The sequence below is a fragment of the Sceloporus occidentalis genome, unplaced genomic scaffold (assembly GCF_023333645.1).
Source record: "Sceloporus occidentalis isolate IW3139 unplaced genomic scaffold, rSceOcc1.0.p SCAF_3, whole genome shotgun sequence".
Classification (NCBI taxonomy): domain Eukaryota; kingdom Metazoa; phylum Chordata; class Lepidosauria; order Squamata; family Phrynosomatidae; genus Sceloporus; species Sceloporus occidentalis.
Window position 1 is genome coordinate 213,805,286 of NW_028316983.1, and position 26,080 is coordinate 213,831,365.

General features: G+C 41.8%; 1 protein-coding gene across 5 annotated transcripts in view; it reads left to right on the forward strand.

Moving 5' to 3' along the window:
• RALYL (RALY RNA binding protein like) overlaps positions 1-26,080 on the forward strand; it is a 346,824-nt gene that overhangs the window by 298,200 nt on the left and 22,544 nt on the right. For all 5 annotated transcript variants that reach the window (XM_089517541.1, XM_089517542.1, XM_089517543.1 and 2 more), the window contains 3 exons: positions 13,307-13,354; positions 14,800-14,963; positions 23,379-23,492. In XM_089517541.1, coding sequence (XP_089373667.1) covers positions 13,307-13,354; positions 14,800-14,963; positions 23,379-23,492 — 326 coding nt within the window. The remainder of the gene's footprint in view (positions 1-13,306; positions 13,355-14,799; positions 14,964-23,378; positions 23,493-26,080) is intronic.

The window sequence follows — 26,080 nt, forward strand, 5'->3', positions numbered from 1 at the left end:
AATAACCAACACCTTGTATTGCGCCCGGAAGCGAATAGGCAGCCAATGAAGATCTTGCAAAATAGGTGTTATGTGGCTAGTCCTGGGACATCCAGTGACTAACCTTGCTGCCACATTGTGTACTAATTGAAGCTTCCGGGTTTGGTACAAGGGTTGCCCCATGTAAAGCGCGTTACAGAAATCCAGCCGAGAAGTTACCAGAGCATGCACCACCGTTTCAAGGTCCCCCCGGCCCAGGTAGGGTTGCAGCTGGCGTATCAGCCGAAGCTGATAACAGGTGCTCCTGACTGTCGCATCCACCTGAGATGTGAGGTGGAGCGACAAGTCCAGAAGCACCCCCAGACTGCGAATTGAGTCCTTCAGGGGGAGCGTGACCCCATTCAGGAAAGGTGGAGAAATCTCCTTTCCCAGGCCAGGAGAACCTATCACAAGTACTTCCGTTTTCTCTGGATTCAAGCTGAGTCTGTTTTCCCTCATCCAGCCCATTACCGACTCTAGACAGGCATTTAGAGGAGAGATGCCATCCCTAGTCACTGCATCAGTCGGAGACACAGAGAAACATATTTGGGTGTCATCAACGTACTGATAACACTGCGCCCCGTGTCTCCGGATGATCTCTCCCAGCGGTTTCATGTAAATGTTGAATAGCATGGGGGACAGAATGGCTCCTTGAGGGACACCAGATGTAAGCACCCTCTTATCGGAGCACACAAGCTGCACCATCTGGAATCTGCCCGAGAGGTAGAAACGGAACCACTGGACTGCAGTGCCCCTGATACCTAACTCCCTCAGGCGTTCCAGAAGGATACCATGGTCAATGGTATCGAAAGCCACTGAGATGTCCAAAAGCACTAACAGGGACACACTACCCCTGTCCATGCCCAGACGGAGATCATCGACCAGGGCGACCAGGGCAGTCTCAACTCCATAGTCCACCCGGAAGCCAGTTTGAAATGGGTCTAGAAAATCCGTTTCATCCAAGATCACTTGAAGCTGGAAGGCAACCTCCCTCTCGATCACCTTCCCTAAAAAAGGCAGCAGCGAAACAGGCTAATAATTATTTCGAATCGGGGGTCTAGGGAGGGCTTTTTTAACAAAGGTTTTACAGTGGCCAATTTTAGACTAGATGGAAACTGCCCTTCCCTGAAAGATGAATTAATTATACGGCGTAGCATACTAGTTACAGCCGTTCCCCTCTGAGTTGCCAGCCATGAAGGACAGGGATCAAGAGAGTATAGTATGGCTTTAAATTGACAATCCTTTTCTCTTTTGGACTTTCTCTTGAGCTTTTGGTGTTCTGTGGTGATTGAGATGGTGTCATGGGAATCTAGATGAATCTGCAATTTCCAGATTTCAGGATTTCTTTTTATTAAAATGTTTAATCCTACCCTGTATCCAAAAATCTCAGGGCAGCATCGAGTAAATTCAGTGTATGAATTTAGTATGAATTCAGTATAAAATTCAGTATGAATTATTCTTATCATTTTAATTTGTTCTAAACAGACAAACTGCATATCAAACAACTTAGCACTTAAAATAAAACTGCTGTAAAGTAGTTAAAACAGTTTAAGACAATTTAAAAGTACATCTTTATTTCAATATGTGTCTCTTTCAAGCATTGATTTTAGCAATAAGGGAAATCCAGTCCATGTAGGGAGTTCAAAGCAAAAGATTGTTATTGTGACAAGAAAGTAGAAAAAGAGGAAGAGGAGGAAAGCGTAGGAAGAAGATGCAGGTCCTAGAAAACCTAGAATTCAGGATTCAGTTAGCACCATGGACAGTTCTGTGTAGAGCCCTGATAAATAGACTTCTATCAAGAGGAACCAGGCAACATGAGACTGAATTTTCAATGGAGCTGTAATTTAGCTGAGTGTCTAGTTCTGCTTTGGTGACAACATGTTTCTAGTTAAAAGGCTCTAAAATGACTGCATTGGAAAAGGAGACCATGGTTCTACTGGAGTTCGCAAAGGCAGAGGAAAACAGGCTCCCTGGACCACAGGAATATTCACACATTTAATTCCTCTTGTATCATTTTTTCTGAGATGGGAAACATAAATATAGGGCTGGTTCTGAAGATAATTATTTCTCATACAATGATCCTTCCTCTAATCCCCAGATTCATCTTCTTAAAATGTGGAGTGAGTCAGGAGTTGTTAGATTAATTTTGTAGGAAACATCTTAAACAATTGCATGGGTTGATGCTACCAGTTTCCTTAGTCCACAGCCAGCCTCTGTGTTTTCCATCACTACAGCTGAGATACATGACATGTTACTACTGAGTGCCCATTCCCTCATTTACCTTTTTACAGCTACTAAAAATGCACAGCAAAATGTTATGGGTCCCATAACATAATCAGCAAAAAAGTAGTGTTCTGTTGACCAAACCATGGCAGGATACTATTACAAACCATCAGCTGGTGGGATCATTTGGTGGAAGTGACCGTGTTCTCCTGGAGTTTATTATACAGTGGAAAGGAGAAGCCAGACATAGTCAGACACACATTCTAGACTTTAGGATAGTGGATTTCAGTAAACTTAGAGAAGTATTGAGGGTCAGAAATACTAAAAGAGAAGGGAGTTCAGGACGGATGGGAGTTTCTCAAAAGGGAGATACTGAAAGCACAATTTCAAACAGTTCCAGTGAGAAAGAAAAATGGGAGGTGTCTCAGAAAACAAGGGCAACTGCATGGAGAAGATGGCAAAATGCTAACAGGGGACAGAGAAAAGGCAGAATTACTCAACACCTTCTTTGCCTCAGTCTTCTCAGAAAAGGAAAAGTGTGCTCAACCTGAGGATAAAGGAGCAGAGGACAGAATAGGGGAATTTCAGCACAGAATAAGTAAAGAGATAGTACAGGAATTTCTTGTTAATCTAAATGAATTTAAGTCTCCAGGACCAGATGAACTACATCCAAGGGTATTAAAACAACTGGCAAATGTAATATCAGAGCCATTGGCAATAATCTTTGAAAACTCCTGGAGAACAGGAGAAGTCCCAGCAGACTGGAGGAGGGCAAATGTTGTCCCCATCTTCAAAAAGAGGGGAAAAAGAGGATCCCAACAAGTATCATCCATTTAGTCTGACATCTATACCAGGAAATATTCTAGAAGAGATCATTAAACAGAGAGTCTGTGAACATTTAGATGGCAAGAAAGGACAATGCAGTTTTAGGCTGCCAGTGAGAGGGGCACGCCATAAAGTCTACCTGTGGGTAAACCTCCTCGTCCTGCCCCCTCCAAGGCCCTGAGGGACGCTGTTGTTTGCTGCTGTTGCCGGGCTGCTCCTTGGGCAGCGAAGAACTTGCACAGCTGCGCATTTGTCCAGGGACTTGACAGCCAACGGACTTTGTTCGCAGCATTCCGGCTAACCGAAGGACCAGGAACACCTGAGGGGAAGGCGGGGAGGGGCGTGCCAGTGAGAGGGGCACGCCATAAAGTCTACCTGTGGGTAAACCTCCTCGTCCTGCCCCCTCCAAGGCCCTGAGGGACGCCGTTGTTTGCTGCTGTTGCCGGGCTGCTCCTTGGGCAGCGAAGAACTTGCACAGCTGCGCATTTGTCCAGGGACTTGGCAGCCAACAGAATTTGTTCGCAGCTGCGCAGCTGCGCAGCTGTGCACCATCGCAAGCAGGCTTGGGGCAGGTCCTGAGTTGCTGTGTGCGCAGCAGAGGAATAACGTGTAGTGTTGTCTTCCTCTGCTACAGCTTTGTTACATTGCTGTGTGGGTATTATTGGGCCATGGATGATGGACAGCTGGGCGAGGGGATGGTGGATTGTTCTGTGTTGTATGGAGCTCCTATTAGAGTAGTGTGGGGCAGGGGGAGATATAGTGGTAGGAGAGTGGAGTCGTTTCGGAAAGGAAGGCGGGATCGATGCGTAATATCTATCCCTCCTTCCATCCTCTCTCCTAGCCAAAAAGATCTGTGGGTCAGTCCAACTGTACCACAAACCCTGTCTCTGCTCCAGTGCAATGCCAGGTCTGTAAAGAACAAGACCCATGTCTTGTATGATTTGTTGGAGGAAAAGTGTTGTGACCTGGCATGCATTACTGAGACCTGGCTTGGACCTGAAAGCGAAGCGGTGTGGGCTCAGGCCCTCCCAGCTGGGTACTCAGTTAAGGACCAATGCAGGTTAGGTGGGCGGGGGGGAGGTGTTGCTTTGATCCATAAGAACACCCTTTCCTTGACCAGGAACCATTTACGTCAGACAGATTACATCGAGTGTATTTACCTGACCCTGAAGAACAGGGACAGTTTGGGGATTTTGTTGGTCTACCGGCCACCCCGTGCGCTAACAGACTCCCTGACCGAGCTGACATAGCTGGTCTCGGAACTGTTGTTGGAGTCCCCTAGACTTTTAGTCTTGGGGGACCTCAACATCCCTTTCGAGACCAGTCGTGATCCAACTGGTGCGGCTCGGGAGTTCATGGCTACCATGACAGCCTGTCCCAATTAGTCTCAGGACCTACGCATTCGGCTGGTAATACACTTGATGTTCTCTTCTGTACGGATATGGAGACGCCGTGGGCAGAGGTTTCTAATGTCTCTCCCTTGTCATGGACGGACCATTTCCTGGTCGAGGCTAATATCAAGGCTTCTACCCAGATCCCTCCTGGGGGTGGCGGACCTATTCGGATGGTCCACCCTTGAAGGCTGATGGAACCCAAAAGGTTCCAAGAAGCCCTAGAGGGGCTTATGGTTGGAACTGACAGTGATTCTGTTGATGCCCTAACTAACATCTGGGATACTGATCTCTCCAGGGCTATATACAGTATCGCCCCCAAGCGTCCTCTCAGACCTGCTTCCAAAAAACGGCCTTGGTATACGGAAGATCTTCGGGCCAGGAAGCGGGTTTTGCGACGACTAGAGCGCAAATGGCGGAAACATCAGACCTTAGCCGACAAGACACTCCTGGACTCTCTTTTGAAGGACTATGGAGTGGCGATAATCGCAGCGAAGAATTCTTTCTTTTCTGCGCGTATCGCGTCCGCGGAGTCGCGTCCGGCAGAGCTGTTCAGGGTAGTGAGGGAGCTTACTCAACTCCCTCCTCCCCTGAACCCTATTTTGGAACCATCGAAAGCCTGCTGCGATGAGTTTAACAACTTCTTTACGGATAAAATCTCTCGGATAAGGGTTGATCTTGACTCCATTATTAGTTCAGAATCTAGAGTAGAGGTGTCCAGAGCCTCCGTGGACTTGGTTAAACTGGATCTCTTTGAGTCTGTCTGTAGTGAGGATGTGGACAAGATTCTTCGAAGTGTTAGGAAGACGACTTGCTCTCTCGATCCCTGTCCTTCATGGCTGACAGCTCAAGGGGGAACAGTTGTGACTAATATGTTGCACCGTATTATCAATACATCCTTCAGGGATGGGCAGTTTCCATCAACTTTGAAGACGGCCATTGTTAAACCTTTGTTGAAAAAGCCCTCCCTTGACCCCCTAATTCGGAACAATTATCGGCCTGTCTCGCTGCTGCCATTTTTAGGGAAGGTGATCGAGAGGGCAGTTGCCTTTCAGCTTCAAGGGATCTTGGATGAGACGGATTATCTGGACCCATTTTAAACTGGCTTCCAGGCGGGCTATGGAGTTGAGACTGCTATGGTCGCCTTAGTTGATGATCTCCGTCTGGGTATGGACAGGGGGAGCGTGTCCCTGTTAGTGCTCTTGGACATTTCAGCGGCTTTCGATACCATCGACCATGGTATCCTTCTGGGTCGCCTGAGGGAATTGGGTATCGGGGGCTCTGTTTGCAGTGGTTCCGTTCCCACCTCTCGGGCAGATTCCAGATGGTGGAGCTGGGGGACTGTTGCTCTGATAGGAAGGCCCTGACATCTGGGGTCCCTCAGGGAGCGATTTTGTCCCCTATGCTTTTTAACATTTACATGAAGCCGCTGGGAGAGATCATCCGGAGACACGGGGCGCGGTGTTATCAGTACGCTGATGACACCCAAATAGTTTTCTCTATGTCTCCGTCTGATGCAGTAACTAAGGATGGCATCTCTCCTCTTAATGCTTGCTTGGAGTCGGTAATGGGCTGGATGAGGGAAAACAGACTCAGCCTGAATCCAGAGAAAACGGAAGTACTGGTGATTGGCTCTCCTGGTCTGGGTAAGGAAATTTTTCCACCTGTCCTAAATGTGGTCACGCTTCCTGTGAAGGACTCTGTTCGCAGTTTGGGGGTGCTTCTGGACTCATCGCTTCACCTTACTGCTCAGGTGAATGCGGCGGTCAGGAGCACCTGTTATCAGCTTCGGCTGATACGCCAACTGCGACCCTTCCTTGGCCGGGGGGACCTTGAAACCGTTATACATGCTCTGGTAACCTCTCGATTAGATTTCTGTAATGCACTTTACATGGGGCAACCCTTGTACCAAACCCGGAAGCTTCAATTAGTGCAGAATATGGCTGCTCGGCTGGTTACTGGATGTTCCAGGGCCAACCATATAACATCAGTCCTAAAAGATCTCCATTGGCTGCCTATTCGCTTCCGGGCCGAATACAAGGTGTTGGTTATCACCTATAAAGCCCTAAATGGCTTGGGCCCAGGGTACTTGGAGGACCGCCTCTCCCCATACAATCCGCCCCGCACTCTCAGGTCGGGTGAAAGACATCTTTTAAGAGTTCCAGACGCTCGATATGTATCAGCTCAGAGGGCTTTCTCTATTTCAGCCCCTCAGCTCTGGAACTCCCTCCCCAATGAGCTCCGTACTTCCACCTCCCTCGATGCTTTCAAGAAGAACTTGAAGACTTTTTTGTTCCGCCAGGCTTTCCCCCCGTGAGCCTTGTGGTCATTCTTTTCCCCGTGGCAATGTCTTTGTGTATTCCATTCTAAACAGCCACTTGTATAGGGTGTTGTTAGTTTTTTTTTTTTAACTGTTCTTAATTATTAACTTTGTATTATTTCATGCTAATGTTTCAATTGTCTTACTCTTTGATGTACACCGCTGTGATCGCTGGAATAGCAGTATAGAAATAAAATATTATTATTATTATTATTATTATTATTAATAATAATAAAAGTATTGTGTCTAGATCAAGAGAAGCAATAGTGCCACTATATTCTGCTTTGGTCAGGCCCTACCTAGAATATTGTGTCCAGTTCTGAGCACCACAATTCAAAAAAGACATTGAGAAACTGGAGCGTGTCCAAAGGAGGATGACTAAAATGGTGAAGAGTCTGGAAACCATACCCTATGAGGAACAACTTAGGGAGCTGGGGATATTTAGAGAAGAAAAGAAGGTTAAGAGGTGATATGATAGCCCTGTTTAAATAATTGAAGGGATGTCATATTGAGGAGGGAACAAGCTTGTTTTCTGCTGCTCCAGAGAACTGGACTGGAACAATAAATGCAAGCTACAGGAAAAGAGATTCCACCTCAACATTAGTAAGGGCTGTTCAACGGTGGAACATGCTCCTTCGGAGTGTAGTGGAGTCTCCTTCTTTGGAGGTCTTTAAGCAGGGGCTGGATGGCCATCTGTCAGGGATAGACAGTAATCTGTGACATGTTCCATGTGTGTGAAATCTATTTTACTCTACATTAGAGTTTTGCCTGGCCTTTTTTCATTTGAATCTGGAAATAGTATTTTCATTCACTGGTAATGAAGCATAAAACACTTAAATATTAAATCTTAGTTAATTGCAGCTCTTCATCATATAGCAAAGCAATAATATTAGTAGTGCTGTACGTGTCTGCAAATAAATTAATGTCTCCCATGTTTCTAATCCTTATAGAGTCCTTTACGTATGTGCTTAATCATGCACAATGACTAAAGTGTAAGATACAAATGATGAAGCTGTAGTCATGTTTGGAGATGATAATTGCTGTACATTATTAGTTGGTAACATTCATTTGTTACAAAAGAGACAAAAGGAGTTTCCCAGAAAAGTCTACTAAGGCATGGATGAAGAGTGTATGGTACAGCTTATGTGAGGTTGCATTCAACTAGTCCTTCCAACAATGTATTCTATCAGAAGCAAGAGTGGGTACAGCTCTCCTTCCCCTTTGTTCAACCTCAAAATCTCTGCTATGAAGTTGCAGTGCTTTCCAGGGCAGGAAGGAAGAGGAGGGGAAAAACCCATTGTGTAAACAGAAACATTCTTATGCAAAGTTGGATTTCATTCATTTGTTGCTGTTGTGTGCCTTCTTGGCAAGATTTATTGAGAGGGAGTTTGCTATTGCCTTCCTTGAACACTGAGAGAATGTGATTTGCCCAGAGTACTCATGCCTGAGCAGGGATCTGAATCCTGGTTTACCATATACTAGTCCAACACTCAGTCCACTACACCACAAAACAATGGCTCAGTCTAGGTTAGCAAAGATGGAGATTCTATTTTCCTGCATCAGTCTACAAATGTACAGAATAATATCCTGTCTACACATCTTATTCAAAACAAAAATCACCTACATGTTAACCAAATCAACCTACAGTCAACCATTTTTTCAGCCCTCTCTTAAGTATTTTTTACTTGTCTCGTCAGTAGTGATTAATTTTGTCTAAGGGAAGAGGAAATTTAGGTGATGAGAAGCAATTACTTACCCCAACACTGCTCTGAGAGTTGCTGTTGCTCTGGGCCTCTCTTGGGCCAGCCTCAATGCTTCTGTGGGCCCTGTGGCAGCTCAGAGAGGATATGCTTGTCTTGCCATTGTGAGACTTCAAGTGAAATCTGGTGCAAATCTCGCACCAAATTGTGGGAGAAGTCTCACAGGAACTCCAATATCACCTGACTTCAAACATGATCTCGCAGGCTTAAATAAGCTTGTGCAGTTTTAGAGAAAGGGAGAGGAGGGGAAAATTAGGTGCTGACAAGAGATTACCAGGATAAATAAACAGGGAGGAGGGAACTAAACAGTATTATCACACCACAAATTAGCATTTAGAGCTTTTTTTTACAACTCTCATTATACCTCTGTCAACATATAGGGCAGATCCTGGCTGTTGGGCTCCAAGAGTTGTGGACTAAAAGTATGTTTCATGTTGATAGAGGAATAGTAGGAGTTGTAGCCCAAAAGTAATTTTTCCAGCTTCAACCATAAATACAAATTTATTGTTGCCTTCACTTTTGTGGACTAAAGTTTTCATTGCCAAATGCAATAAGGCTAGATGAAAGCGGGAAGGATTTGCAGATTTCTTTGACTTTCTCTGGAAGAGGTGACTTAAAAGGCTAGACAGACTTGTTTACACATGGCATCTCTTTACACAATGAATGTTTTATATATATATATATATATATATATATATGGATCCAATATGATGGAACCCTTAATTGGAAGTGTAAAGTGTATTCTTTGAGTATCCGGTGAGAGATATCATTTTCCCAAACTTAGTAATGATTATAAAAAAAAAGTACAACTCTGTAAGTAAAAAAATATGGAGTGTCCAATCTAGCTGAGTCCCTGTTGTGCAGGTTTGTGACCTGAAGGGAAATTTTAAAGGACCAGTGCATTTTAAAATGTTACACCAGCAGCCCCTTATAATAATGGTCTTATATGGATTTTTGTCACACAAACATGTGGTGTAAATAGCTTAGTCCTGGAAAAATAATTTCCAGAAGGTGGGAAAAAATCAAGAAATCTGTTTATCTGACTGTGAAGTCCATGTATATTTGGATTTAAGCTATTGACAGAGAGTCTTGTATATCTGAAGTCAAGCTTTTGTATTTTACAGGAATTTTGTCTTTTTGTTATTCCCCACTGGGTCACATTCTCACTTAGTTATTCTACAGAAAATAAGAAGACTATTTAAAAACAACAAGAAAAACAGCTCAGTCTTACATTATTACACCAGGGAATGTAGACAATTCTGTATGAAAATAGGATTCAGTGAATAATGCATCATTTTATGCCCTTAGGTAACTAGAAATGGAACAGTCTTTTTCTGTCATTATTTGGAATTTTACTGTTTTTTGTTTTCATGTTTATTTGTTTGCTTCATTCACTCTTTTTTTTTTCCCATGATTATATAAAAAGAAAAAGTTTGGGGGAAGAAAAATGCATCAATTTCTTTTTCAAAGACATAATGAGGCATTTCAAAAAGCTGAGATTTCTGGATTGTTGTTTATATTGTTTGTTCTCTGGCCATCTCTATAAAATTACAAAACTGTCCACATCTGGACAGCACTGGCTTTGTATCCAGTGCAGGGCTGGAATACCATTTTAAAGGAAGTTGTTGTCCAGTGCAAATTTGCCACAAATGTACCTCTGCTTGGAGCAACTCCTGTCCTCTCCTGTCCTCTCCTCTGCACCCCCTCTGAACCTCAAAAACTTCCTGTTGGGGGTCGGGGAGTTTCTAGGAAAGATCTGGGGTATGAGATCTGTAATGAGGGTAGAAATTGGAGCATATCCTGGGGATTACACAAGCCAAGAACTGTTTGCAAATGGAGAATAACAACACATTTTAGGGCCAGAGGAGATGGGCAGAAAAACTTTGCTTGATCCTGGGTTTTCTGAAAGTGGGTTGAAACCCCACTGTTTACACGGCCCACACCCAAGATAGGCCAAATACCCGTGGGCTGTCCACACCACATAGTGTCAAGCTGCACTGCATGGTTATTTTTTGGGGTCACCTTTCCTCCATGCATGCGCACTATTGCACAAACACACCACCTGTGACCTCCAATTACTGCCCTCTTCCCACCCAGATGCCATTCCATTGAACGTTTGCCTGTATGACTGGCCACACAGTTACATGTACAGTACACCACCTGTACAGTACATCAGTGTATGAGTGTACCTATTGATACATTAGCAAAGCACAATCATGAAGGGTCCCATACAATCCCCAATCACCCTCATTCACTCCATGCCTTCCGTTGGACTGTCTGATCTGTGTATGTTGTAATTATATCCATTGCATAATCACACTGTTGCTTTGCCACAGTGCAGTACTGGCATTAGGCTGTTTATATGCAGTCATGTGCATTTTTTGCCTTGGGTCGGAGTAACACATCATCTTTTTGCCCTGGTTTTTAGCTCCAGAGCTCAGCTTCATTTTGCTTTCCATTCAGTTTCACATTGTGCATTCTCTAAACATCCAGGTTTCAAAGCAGTTGGCCTGTGTGGCCAACTCTGTAGACCTTTACCTGGTTTTGCAGAATCAGAAAGTGAGGAAGGACCACAAGGGTCATAAAATCCCACCCGACCAGTGCAATAAAATATCTCTGCCTTCCAAGATTCCATACTTTCCAAGGTAGTCAATTCCACTGTTTAACAACTTTTACCATTAGGGCCCTGTACAGACTGGCCTTAAAGGCTGGGATGAGGGCAGAGTCGGGATGTCGCATCCATATGACACATGCCCCGGCTCCACCCCAAGGCAGTGAGATGCTGTGCACTGCTCCATGCAGCGTCACAGGGCTTTTCTGGTGCTGCATCCACATGATGCAGTGCCGAAGGAGCGTGTAAAGCCACGGCACTGTAGCTATCGCACCCTTTCCAGGGCGCAAAAAGGAGCCACTTTTTGTGGCTCCTTTTCATGCCCCGGAAAGGCCAGATCAGGGCTGCGGTGTGCAGTTGCGTGGCCCCAGTCTGGCTGTAAAAGGGGCAGCTAGAAGCCACCCCTTAGGGGCTGTCTGCACAGCCCCTGAGAGATTCTTCCAGAGATGCTTAGTCATAATCCTCTTTCTTGTCATTTGAATTCATTCGTTTAGTTATATCCTCTGGAGCAGCAGAATACAAGCTTACTCCACTTTCCACATGACAGTCCTTCAAACCTTTAGATGGCTGGCTATCGCATCACTTCTCAATCTTCTGGTCTCCAGATTCACCATACTTGGAGCGTGTTAGGGTCTTGACATGTTGAACTTGGAGTACAGTTGCACTTTTAGCCTCACCATCAACATTCTGCACCTGTTCCCCGACATCTGCGCTGAGTGAAGTCATTTGGAGTGTAGTACCAATACACAAACATCTGCTTATGTAGAAAGGTTCCTTTGGGAAAAACACAGAGATAGGGATAAAAGTGCAAGTCAACTCTGGCCTAATCACTGCAAGCTCTTACACATAAGTAACACATGACTAGACTTTTAGCTATGGGATATGAGTCTTATATTTTCCTATTTCTTGTCTTTAAAGTTCACTTCTTGCTGTAAGGAAGTCTAAAAATACTGAACCATGTCCATACAGCCTTATTTATATGCTGGCAACACACACATTGCCACAAAATGAGAAAAGAAGGCAAAAGAGAGGACAGTTTCACATAACTTTTGCACCTGCTAATTTATATGTACAGGTGGAAATGTAGAAACAATTACTATAATATAAACCTAACAACAACACATCTCATTTTAATGACCCTCTTGTGTTCCTATTTAGTCTCCTGGCCAAGTGCTAGTGGCTAACAAACAACCCTATGGCTCCAACTCTCAGTTTTTATGCTTTTTTCCCCTCCTGGCTGAGAATGATAGGAATTGCTGTCCATCACATCTGGACAGCACCAAATTAGAGAAAGTACTGCAATATGTATACTATGCATTCCCATGCAGTTAGATTATCTTGCCAGCTTGACTGGAACAAGGGAGCAAAAGCAAAGAACTTATCTGATTTGGTTCAGCCAAGATGGTTGTCTTTGTCATCCCATATTGATCGTCTGCCACAGTGTTAAGTCCATCTTATTTCAGAAGGTTTTTGGTCTTCTGAAACTAGAATTAATTGCCAGCCTGCCATTTGTTGTTGTTTTAATGTCTCTTCAAGTCGACTCCAACTTATGGTGGCCCTGTCATAGTTTTCTTGACAAGATTTATTCAGAGGAGGGTTGCCATTGCACCTGTGCCATAACCTGGTCAATTGCTAGTTTATCACTGAAATACTACCAGCCATTGCCTTATTCTCAGGCTGAAAGAATGTGACTTGGCCAAGTGAGTTTCCATGGCTGACTAAGGAGTCAGACCTTAATCTCCCAGAATCAAACCATGCTGGCTGTTTGCTGTTTGGGTGGCATTTTATTATACTTGAAAATTCCTTTCATGTATAAGAAGGAAAACAGGGTATAAATATTTTATAGACCAAAGGGTTCAGTTTTCAAAGAATGGTCGATTATAATATACTAAAATGTTTATAGTTATTTTTAAGACCAACATAGGTTGGGAATACACCTCCAAGATAAAAGCTATTCTAGTAGAAAAACAGTATACAAATATTATAAAATAAATTAAAAATAATTTTATTCTGGGATATACCACTTCAGATGACAAAGTGGGTCGATAATAAATTTCACTTAGTGCTATACTTTCATGTAGATGCACAAATTAGTTCAGATCTTATAGGTTGCCTCTTGTTTCACCTTGTGCAATTTTTTTCCTTATTCCTTTTGCAGTGGCTACGTCTTTGACTATGATTACTACAGAGATGACTTCTACAATCGGTATGTATAGCTTTTATTCCTGTCTTTCAATATATAACTTAAACTTGTAATATATCATGTTATCATCAGTAGATCAAAAAAGTTTGCCTTTATCTAATCTTAATCCAGATGATAATGTTGACCATGATATTTATTTGTATACCAGCTTTCTCCCAAAATTGGGACTCCAGGCACTCTGAATTTTAAAAGATCAATATGACAAAAACATACAAAAAGTGAATATTGAAATGGAATTAAACTAATCACAGTATTAAAACAGTTCAGTATACTTAATAAAATGCAGTTAAAATATAAAAAAGCTATTAAAACAGTTATGTTTAAAGATAAGAGTATTTGACTTATAAAGCACAGGAACGAAAACAATTAGCACTTGCCACCTGTGCACTATAGCTAATGATTAATGACATAGCTTGTTTTAATATATTTTATGTTAAATTTTATATTTTTATATAAAATATTTTAAGCTTGATATGCAGTTGGTGGCCACTATCTTTTCAGCTGTAATGAACTGACTTTGATTCAAATCATTGTACACATTTATAGCTCTTTTCTGTATTTGTGTATGCCAAAGCAAGTTCTTCTGAGTTCAGTGAAATTTTTGAAATGATTGTTGTTGTTGTTACGTGCCATCACAGGGTTTTCTTGGCAAGATTTGTTCAGAGGAGGTTTGCTTTTGTCCTTCTCTGTAGCTAAGAGAATGTGAGTAGTCCAGGCTCACCCAATGTGTTTCCACAGCTGTGTGGGTTTGAACCCTGGTCTTGAGAGCTGTATTCCAACACTCAAACCACTGCAGCTGAACTTATTCCATAATTTGAGGGTATACTATTTGAAACTGACAAAACTATAATATTTTGAATATCTACGAAAATGTCATTTTCAGAAACAAGTATAGCTGTATGTTTGTATAAATCGTTCACTTTATGTACCTCAAAGACGATCTCTTACTGACATTTCTGAAAATTCAAATTAATCTTATTGAAAAGATTCAGCCAAACCATGATTTTGTTTCAAGACTAGCCATTTTGTCTCTAGAAACATTACCATGAGATTAGAAGAGTGAAAATGTTGAAACCATGAAATTAATAATAGAGCCACAGCAGCTTACGTGTTTATATGTGTAAGTGCATTCTGATGCTTATGAAATCCATGATATAATTACTCAGTTGAAATTAGAATATTTGGAAGAAGAGTTTTCATGTTACAAAGAAAGACAGTGTAATGATATATTCCTCATTGAAATGGGAACTGTGAACTTGGTTATGTCAGAAATGCAAATGCACACTCTTAAGGTACAAAGGTCCTTGGAATATAATTTAATGGGGATGTAAGTCACAGAGATTTTCATTAAAAAATTCTCTTAGAAAAAGAGAAATAAAATCTGTGTGATTTCTCTGACATCAGACTACAATGAAGTACCATGAAAATTCTATTTTCATTTCCTTAAGGTTATTTGATTACCATACCCGGGTCCCTGCACCTCCACGTGCTGTCATTCCATTAAAACGCCCCCGTGTAACTGTAACAGCAACTCGCAGAGGAAAGGGAATGTTTTCCGTGAAAGGGGGATCAAGGTCTACATCAAGTGGAACTTCCTCATCAGGATCAAAATGTAAGTTCAATAATAAACCAAAGAGAGTTTTCAGTATGCATCAGTGTGGCACAGTGCAATGTGTGTAGATATCTAGGTCACCCTATCATTAAAGCTTTAAAACACATATGTATTTAGATAGATGGACAGCTGTTCAGTAACAACAACAATAACAATAACAATTCTACAATATAGGAGTGAAAAGGACTCTTAATGCACAACAATATAGTTAGCACTGTTTGGCTCTCTCTGATGGATGAATTCTTCAACACCGCCATTTTTACATTCATCTAATGCTTATATATTGCTCTCTTGTTGTGTGCCTTCAGCTCGTTTCCAGCGTGTGAACCCTAAGATCTGGCCTGAATACTAAATAATACCAGGTCCTGTCTGGTCTTGCAAGCAAAACTGGGTCAACCCTGGTTAGTATTTGGATGGGAGACCACCAATGAATACCAGTTGCTGTAGGCTATATTTCAGAGGAAGGAATTGTTAAAACCATCACTGAGCATTACTTGAGTAAGAAAAGCCTATGGAATTCATAGGGTCACCATAAGTTGACAGACTACTTGAAGGCAGATATAAACACACCAGGCAAATCTATTACAGGGTTTTCTTGACAATATCTGTTCAAAGTGGGTTTGCCATTGGCTTACTCTGAGACAGAAATAATGTGACTGGCCCAAGGTTTGTTTGTTTTCCCTCAAGTTTTGCCAAAAATAAAACTTGACCAGAATTGAGCACCATAAGAGAGGGGAAGTAACAGTTTGTCCTTCTTTACCTCTTGGGCATACCCTTGATTTGACTCCTTTTGATTTCATAACAGTTAGTTCCAATCTCATCATATTCTCAAGACATAAAAATATTTATACAAGGTACATCTAGCAAATTTGAAGATCAACAACTCTGATCAGCTGATGTGACTTAGCGATATTATCATGTGTTTCTTAGCTTTGAATACTGTGAGCTCTTGCTTTTGCTCTTCCTTTTAATACATAACATGCAAACAGTGAAGGGCTCAGGGAACACAAGGCTGGGAAGATTTTAGTAACACCACCAAAATGCTCACCAGATTGTTAGAGTGAGTCTGGAACTGTAAGTGCAGCTGGGCTCCACTTGAACTAGTGAGCCCCTTCTTCCCACTCTTTCCCATGTGCCTGTCCCAACACCAGTTAGTATTGGGGTTGGTGGCCCTGAGTGATCAGAAGACACATTGGCATAAATCCTATTATAGTCATAACTAGAGTAGATCAACTGAATTGAAGTTTAGCTATGCTGACTCACCATTCAGCAATTGATTGAACAGGTCTAATATGGTTGGGACTAGCTGCCAGCATGCTAGTGAATATCAAGTCCTTCAAGCTTGTGAAGGCTGCACAAGGACATGTTTGCAGAACCAGAAGTGATGTTCTTGTCATTTCTATTTGCTATTTTTGATGATTTCTTGGTTTGATGAGTTTAAAGTGGAGGCCTCATTAGACAGTAAATACACCCTAAACTGCACCTCCTAAAGGCCTCTGGAAGCATGGTTTGAGGTTCAGGCCCCACAAGCCACACCAGAAGTCTCCACCTGGACATATGGGGTCCATGGGCCACAGAGTTTGTACTCTTTATAGGAGTGAACAGGCACACCACCATACCTTGTGACATTCTTCTCCAATGTGGTGAGAGGAATTATTATTTCTCCTTAAATGAAAGCAGTTGTTTCTAAAGTGATGGCTAATGTTGTCCCTTTGGTGATGCATTTCCTCTTCTTTCATGAAGTGTCAGTGTCTATCCTGTAAGAAGGCCATTCAGTGAGAAAACTATTGTGCCACTCCACTGTAAAGCAGCTGCAGACCAACTCTGTTAAAAGGCTTTGCTTTGATACGCCAGACCAATCTATAGCAAAAGGAACACAATGTATCCTTTCAGGAGTCTGCCTTGTCATTAGGGAATATTAGAAACTCTTCACAAACCAAGAGATTACAGACAGGTTGAGACAACTTGTATTTACCTGGATTGATGGAAACCTAACACTCATGCACTGGAATGGAACATTTTAGCCCACTGGAATCAATTTTCTTGTGTAATCTGCACAAGACTTGCAGTGCAGGTACTCTTTGCATTGTAACCGAAACAGGAAGAAAGAGGAGGAGGAGGGAGTAGTGATGTTACAGTCAAATTATCTGCATGTTGTCTTGAGATGGTTTGGAGGAAGGTTTTACAGCAGGGATGGGGAAATAGGTGCCTACAGGTTGCATGTGATCTCTTCACAATCATGTTGAGGCTCCCACACTTCCCCATTTTTGCCATGTTTTTGCATACCCAGGCCGTTTTAGGTCCAGAAAGATTATTTTACAACAAGAAGTCACCCAAAAGTTCTTAATTCCTGTAATAAAATGGCCTCTTCTGGGCCTATAACAGTATGACCAGATTGCCTCCCTTCATCTGTAGGAAGCATGGGGGGAGCATTTGGAGCTATTTTTAAGTGAAGATTTTGCAGGACATGGGAACACAGTGAGGAGGTACCCACAAACCTAGGCAGCTGCTCACATCTGCTTTACTGACTAACAAAGAGGCTCATCAAGCCAACAATAAGGAGCCCCGAGCTCATGGGCAGCAAGAAAGGCAATAAAAGAAGAGCAAGAAAATTTGTTTTTCCATTAGCAAATATTTAAATAAAGTTTAAAATCTGTCTGTCAGGTGTGATGATCATAGGCTCTTTTTATTAGGATGGTGAATCCTATGTCATTGCTTATGATAAAGGTTTTATATTTGTATTAGGGACTGATTAAGCAAAAAAAAAAAAAAAACACCACCCTGATTTAATAGTTTTTTTTAAAATGCATTTAATGAATGCACTAAGATTAAAGACTGATTTCTAAGAAGTTGTTCATAAATTGCACAGAAGTCAATCATTCTTTTCTTTCTTCATTTGTACTGAAAGTATGTCACAGCAGATCTTCCCTACAGTGAGATCTTTGATCTTCAGAAGTCATTAGGGGTTCACAGTGGGTGACATCTGCAAGTCCACTTCCCATATTAGAGTAAAAGCAGGAAGGATAGCCATTAGCCTGTCATTTTCTTCTTCTTTGTGACAAATGAACCCACTCATAGAGCCAAAGCTTAGTGCTATTAAAGCTAGACTATGCTGAAGACATTTTCCTGAGGACGTTTCTGAAATTTTCTTTTTCTGAGAAGGAGGCCAGTTCTCAGAATGTTTTCTGAATATTCGCCATTCTTTTTTATGTGACTATCACTATTCTTCCCACCTCTCCCATGCACACCCAGTCCCCCAAAATGTTGCTATAGAGGATGAATGATGGTAGCCAGCTAACACAGTGGCTACTGCTGTTCTTTGGATAGGCAAACAACAACAACAACGACCAAAAACTTAATTAAAAAAAGAAAGAAGATATGCAAATCACTGGTAATGTTGAGCCTCACTGCAGAGAAACTGTTGGACAACAATTCATCCACCTGATTTGCCCCACATTTTTCCTGCCCCCAAAAGGGTAGATAACGTAAAAGAGGCCTTTTGTATCACTTGCTGTAGTTAAAACGGATCAGAAGAAGTAGTTTACCACAATGGAGAAGCCAGCAAATCACATTGCGATGAGACACGATTTTGACACCAATTGCTTTAAGGCAGAACTTTGATCTCTTTGGATTAGATTTGAACATTATGGCCTGTTACAGACAGCCAAAATAAAGCTGCTTCGAGTCACTTTGGAGGTATGCTATTTCAATGATACATGCGTCCTAAGAGTCCAAAGGCCGCACCAAAGCCACGCTCCAGTCCTAAGGATTAGAGTGCAGCTTTGGTGAAGCTTCCAGACTCTTAGGATTCATGCATCATTGAAATACCATACCTCCAAAGTGACTCGAAGCAGCTTTATTTTGGCTGTCTGTAACAGGCCTATGTTTATACAGTAGCAAAAAAGAGATAAACGTTATACACAGACTTTCAAAATACACTGGGGAAGTCAAATGTGTTTTAAAGCAGACTGGGGACAGAAATGATTTTCATAATTCACTTCCTCTTGGGTTGGTTCCGCTTTCATATACTCTGTTCGTAAACCTTAAAGGATGGTACAAGAGAGACATCATTTTGCTGATTTGAACAAAAGGCTACTCAGTTGTGCAGAGTGTTTATTAGAAGTTTTTTTTTAAAAAAAAAAAAACAAGATGCTTTCTAAGGAACTGCCTATCTGAAGAACAAGAATTATTCATTTTAAAGTACATGATTATTTGATTGTCTCAACAGAAAAAAAAAGTCTAGTCTAGGCAGCATATTGTTATGCCATTCTATCATCTTCTCCAATTAAAACTTCCATTCCTTTTTTTAAAAAAAGTGAATCTTATTAGAAATTTCAAAAAAGCTTCAATCTGAAGTACATAAAACAAGACACTGTTTTAGGTTCACATTCTTGTTAGGTTGGCACTCCAGTTCTTCAGTTAGATGGCCTTAAGCATGTCCTGAAACAAAAGCAAAAAGGTTCCTCAAACAGCCTGGTCCCCAGTTGTCTAGGGCCAACATTACCAACACCTTAAACTTGGCCCAGTAGCATATAGGCTGTCAACTAATTTAGCTTTTCTTTTTCTTTTTCTTTTTTTGGTAGTGGAGTGAAGTATTGTATATTTTAATAGATGTATATTATTATAGATTGCATTTATAACCCTCTCTTTAGAAATGCTCTCAGTGTACAAATTTAACAGTGCAGAAATTGTTAATTAGACAGTTCCCTGCCATCAGGCTTACAATCTAAAAAGATGGGACACAAAAGGAGAAGAGAATGACAGTGGGGAAGGAGATCAAGTTCAGCTGTTCTTCTCTCCCTCTGAGGCCATGGCAATGGCATATGGAATGGAGGGTTATATGGGTTAGGTCTCCTACCCTTGCATTGGTCAGAAGTGACTAGAAATTAAAATATAGGTCATCAAAATGTTTATACATAGATTTCAGGGGTCAGAGCTTGCCCTACACACACACACACACACACACACACACACACGCACGGGATGTTTCCCTCATTCTTCTCTTTCCCTCACCCAACATTCACCATTTCAAGAAAAGACTCTCCAGTACTTTCACTGCACCATTCAGCAACTGTGTCTCACCCAACCCCATAGGACAAGGGTAGACTACAGTTTCCATGATACAACTCCTATCAGCTGGCTAATGGCTGTTGGGAGTTATAGTCCAAAGACATCTGGAAAGACACTTCAGATGGCATAAAGAGAACAGTTATGTGGGATCCTCAGCAAAGGCAACAGCTGGTTGCTTTGGGTTGAGACACAAAAAGACATTTCCTTGAAGTGCACACAGTAGAAAGCAGCAATCAGACTTGCCTTCTGCTCCCTCTCTGTGTAAGCAAAGTAAGCAAGAATACATCCCAGTTCATATATGGATTTTATGTAGAAATCCATAAACAGCACAGGATGGTCAGCTTCTACAGGTAGCAAATTATCTGCTAGAAATAGAGGAAAGATATTCCCCAGGACATACTAGGGTTAGGAAAGGGTGTGCTTTACACATACGCCTAACCCTAGTACGTCTTGGAGATGTACAAAATGCCGGCACCCGTTCTACATGGGCACCACCATCTTGACGTCACGGAAGCCTAGTGTCCGCACATCGCATGGCGCTAATGACGTTGCGAGTGTGCCATTGGCGCCTTGCGGCATCATTAGCACATAGCAACAAGAAGCGCCATTTTGGGGCTTCTTTTTTGCGGCGCAGAGGAGCCTCGCAGTTTGGCCGCTGAGGCTCCTCTCTGCAGCAAATGAAGGCGCAGGCAGACCGCCCGTTTTGGGCGGTCTGTAACGTGCCAAAGTTCCTAATGAGCTTGAGGGATTTGTATCTTCCTTTGAATCTGACTAACTGCTGACCAGTGGTGTTTTGTTTTTCTTTTTTGTTAAATCCAGTGCCTTGAAAAAGACAACTTTCTGTCTTTAACAGATCTTCCCTTTAAAATCATTCATGTAACAGCTTGTTTATAGTTTTCTATCTAAAGCTGCAGCAGATGTAGATAGCTGTGTTGACGTTCCATGATCAACTTTACTGTCTGCCAGAAAAGATGAAACAGATGTTCCTAGAATATTTGTATATATAAAATTGCATATGGGGAAAATACTAAGTTTTTTCATTATTCTATTTATGATTCAGAATAGACAGCTGGGAGCAAAGTGTTGTTTTCATACATCAATTTTGGCTTTGTAATACTAGCCATGTTTTTCATCTCAGTATAACACAAACAGCGTGATATGATGTTAAATAAGGTTACATTGAAAGAGAAAGAAAGAATATGTATCAAAAGGAAGCTGTCAGCATGCAGACTGATAATTGCACATATGACCAGGTTGAGTTAAAGGGAGGCGATTTTCACAAACGTTTTCATGCAAGTGCTTTTTTCAGGCTTTATATCAAAAGTTGAAGATAGTGTTCACCCACCCACTGAGGGTAAGGACAATGCTTTCAGGTAAATGTCTCATTTGCCCTCAATAATAACAGCACATAACTAAATCTGCTTAGTTGCTTAAATTGACCTAGGAGTTTCTCACACAAATGAGATTGGGAGTTTATCCCATGAATATCCTAGAAAAATCACTTAATTATGTGAAACGATTTCACATGGTGTCACACAAAACCCACCATTAAAGTGGTCACAAAGAAGCATTAACATGCATCTTTTTTAATTTTGGGATTTCAGCAACAATGCATTTCTGATATCACTTTATTTGCGCAATTGCGTGTGATAATCATTCACGCAATTACTTGCCATTTTCACTTTATTTACGGGATATTTACATGCACTTTAATCTCTCTTTAATGCCAAAATTAGCCCCAGTGTGATAAACTCCTTAGTCTGCATCCACACTGCAGAAACAATCCAATTTAACACCAGTTTAACTGCCATGGCTCAATGCTATGGAATTCTGGTTATGGTATGGAATGCTAATACTGTGAAAAGGCTGTTGTTTTGTGAGACATTTAGCCTTCTCTGGCCTGTTACAGACTGCCAAAAATAAAGCTGCTTCGGGTCTCTTTGGAGGCATGCTGTTTAAATGATGCATGCATCCTAAGAATCCGGAGGCTGCACCAAAGCTGCACTCCAGTTCTTAGGAATGGAGTGTGGCTTTGGTGCGACCTCCAGACTCTTAGGACCTATCTATCATTTAAATAGCATACCTCCAACGAGATCCGAAGCAGCTTTATTTTGGCAGTCTGTAACAGGCCTCTGTCAGAGAGCTCTGGTGCCAAAACAGACTACATATCCCAGAATTCCACAACATTGAGCCATGGCACTTAAAGCAGAATCAAACTGGATTATTTCTGCAGTGCGGATGCAGCCCTAGTTTCCATTTGGCTAGATTCTCTCATGTCACTAAGAACGGCTTTGTTTTCCTTCAGCAATGTCATCGCAAAACTAAATTGTATTGGCTGTATTGTGTCTTGATGTCTTTCCATTCACTACAGATATTTTCAATTACTTATCATTTTTACTGTTTTCAAGAACAAAAATACTCATTTAGTATCTATTTATTTATTACAATGTTTGTTTATAGCAGCTCCCCCTGCTAAGACAACAGACAAAAACTTTATTTAAAAATAAATCAAGACAATTGCCTTTGCAGAAGTTTTAAAAGACACGTGCAATTAAAACACCACCAGAGACCAATCCTGGTTTTAAGGTCCATACAAAACAATGCAGTCTGAGCTGCTCACTAAAAGTTAAAAAGGGAACAAGCCTGCCAAACTCCCCTTGGAAGGCAGTTTCACAACACAAGATGCAACAACAGGGAAAACCCTTTCATTCATACTCACCAGCCTGTCCACTCAGGTTGGCAGGACACACAACATAGCTTCCATTAAGGATCTCAAGTCCCAAGCAAGTTTCTCTGGGAGGAAGCTGTTGTTCAGATATCCTGCCCCCAAGCTATTTAGGGCTTTGTAAATCAGGATCTGGAAGTGATTTCAGAAGCAAACTGCAAGCCACCACAGTTGGTACAGGTATCTGGGGAATGAAAATCTGAATCATAGGCATGACAGGAATAGTTTCAGCCCTTTCCCTGGAAACCCAAAATTGAAATAGACAAATATTTGGCATGAGCCTAGCTGTGACAGATTCTAATATCCAAAGTTGCAACATTCTTCTCTGTTCTAACTGACATCAAGTTTGCCATTTTTATATTCACTTGTGAAAAAATAATCAAAATATATCTACTGTGCACATTGCAGAGAAAGGATATCTTATATCTGCAAAGATGAAAACAAAACATGAAGAGGGGGATGTACTGGTCTTTCAAGAGTAAGAAATAATATATAGTTCTAAAAACCTATGCTGTTATACCTTTTAACTAATAGAGAGATTGTGCTTTGCATTAAAGTTATGATTCTTTTCATGATTGGAACACCTTTTTTGTTTTTGTTGTTATTCTTTTCCCACTCAGTGAAGTCAGATGAGTTGCAAACAATCAAGAAGGAATTAACTCAAATCAAAACAAAAATTGACTCTTTGCTAGGGAGACTAGAGAAGATTGAAAAGCAGCAGAAGGCTGAAGCAGGTAGGTGAAAATGATCTACAGCTCTTGTCAGCTTATTAAACGGTGAATTAATCCATTGCAAAGTTATCAATCATCTTGTCAGTTTTGGAACAGGGGGATAAATTCTGAAGATACTGGGCTCTGAAAAGCAGGACTAGAAGGAGGCTTAAAAGAGTTCACTTTTGTAAACCTTTATACCAGCTGATATGTGATTTAAGACTGGGTTTAAATGTTTTAGGCTACAGTGTATACCATGCTAGTAATGAATTAGCTCCCTTGAATCAGTAGCCTAACTTGAATTGCTAGTCCTGAGTACTGTAGATCCATTGAATTGATGGACTGGAGGGTGGATAACTGTTGACTTACCATTCAGTAGTTTATTCAGTAGGTCTACTCTAGCTGGGACTACAATTGAATTTAGGTCAAAAGAGACTCATTTCAATCTCTTCTTTGTCTACCAAGGACTTGTCTACACTTGGCGGTGGTGGAGGCTGAATGGACTCCCCATCTGTTTTGCCCTGCACCTGCCTCGAAGCGACCCCACACTTGTTTTCTGGGCAGTAGTTGTTTACAATGTCCCTAAAGATGTTGCTGTGGCCCACCACTGCCTTTCCTCCATCATCTCCCAGAATCATGATATATTCCTACTTGGTAAGTACCCTCATTTTCCTCCTTCATCTCCCAGAGCCAGGACATGCACAAGCAGAAATCTGTCGGGGCCAGTTTCCTGCCCAGAACAATGTTTATGGATGGGTTTTTTTCTGGCTTGTAAGGCATTCAGTGCCTTATTCTCACTTTAGAGAGCACTATTAGTAGCTGCACCAAGGAAGTAAAAGCCTTTGTAACCATTGTTCTGGACAGGGAACTGAGCTGGACATTGGCAAATGGTGGTTCCTCTGTTTGCCAAGAAGCAATCTGTCCTGGCTCTGGGAACTGACAGAGGAAAATAGGGGCACCTGCCATGCAGTGATCTGTCCTCCCTGCCCACCACACACACACACACACACACACACACACACACACACACAAAATCCAGGTCAGATCTAATGCTTACACACAAGAAACAACAGAGTTGTTTTTTTAAATCAATTTAAAGTGTTTTTTACTCCAAGTATGCTACTGAGAGGGCTGTGCATCACTGATGGCACCAGATTTGGGAAAAACAACATATGTTGCATATCCTGATGGCACCAGATTTTTTGGGAGAGGAGGGGTTGGGATTTTTCCCTCATGTGGACAAGCCTCAAGAATCAATCCCTGAAATCACCAGTCAAAAGGATTGGGTCACAGGTAATGGGGAGCATTCTCCATTAACCCTGGAGAGCCACAGCTATTATGGCCAAAGGTGTTTTTAAAAGGGGAGGGCCTGGGGTCTTGATGGATGTTTAGATGGGCTTTGGGGCTTCAAATAGTGGCCACAATTTGCCCACTCTTGCTTTACAAGAACAAACAAAAAGATAGGTTCTTCTTCTTGAAGAATAATCAATAGCCTCCTTCTCCATTGTCACTATAACTTTTTTCTAAACGAGGACAATAGTTTAAGCTCACTAAGCTCTTGCCAAACTGTGTGAACATAATGATGGGAAGGACATAAAAGAACCACATTCTTCACCAGCCTCTTAGACCACTTACAATTTCAGATATTAAGCTGACTTCTGCAGAAAATTAACTTCCCAAAATTCACACTAAAAACGTCAGGCTAGACCCCCATACTTGGTGTAATTTCTGGGAACTTTGATAAATAGTATATGTCATTCTGTGTATCTTCTTATACCATAATGTTAACACAGATTAGACATGTTTTAATAATAGCAAAGTCATGAAGCTGCAAAATAAAGCATTCTCATCAGTAAGGCTGGGATGGAAAATCTCTATTAAGGACAAGTCAACATAAAAGCAATTACTATGCAAAAGAGCCTCAGTAAGAACTGAGATGAGTGTCTAATTTTCACATTTGATGAAACTCATTCAAATACAAATCAGATCGTAGAGAAGCTGTTGATGTGCACTGAATCCTAGACAGATACAAAGCCGTCTCAAAGCACATTCTTTACAACTACAACAGACATGGAAACCTGCCGTGTACTGTGTCAGACCATTGCTCACAGAGCAGAAGGAGGTCCAGCATCCTCATCAGATTCTGGCTTCATGATGTTCCTCTGCAGGGATGCAGCCCTCTTAAATCTTGAGTGTTCTGGGTGCACAGGGGCACCAAGGGCCTGGGGAGGAGGTCTCTTTGCCAGTTCCAGGATTGGCAAGTGGACGGCTTCTGTTTTGGCTGTGCACCTGGCTGGTGGCCGGTGGCCAGTGGTGTCTTCTATGTCAGTAAGGAGGCTGTTCTCCACCAAGTTTTTAGTCTGAACTTTTCAGGAGTTACCAAGAAACATCACCACATGAGCTCCAATCTCACTGCAATCACATCAGTTAATTTAAATGGAAACATAGTGGTTTCAGAGCAGCCATTGAAGATTTTTCCACTTTCTTGCATTGCTGGTAAATCATCCACCAAAAGTTACTTAAAGGGAAAATAAGCCTCTCTGTCTGAATGCTGGGAGCACTCATTAATCATCATTGAAACGGAGCTCTTGTAGCAAGGGACGTTGCAAGGG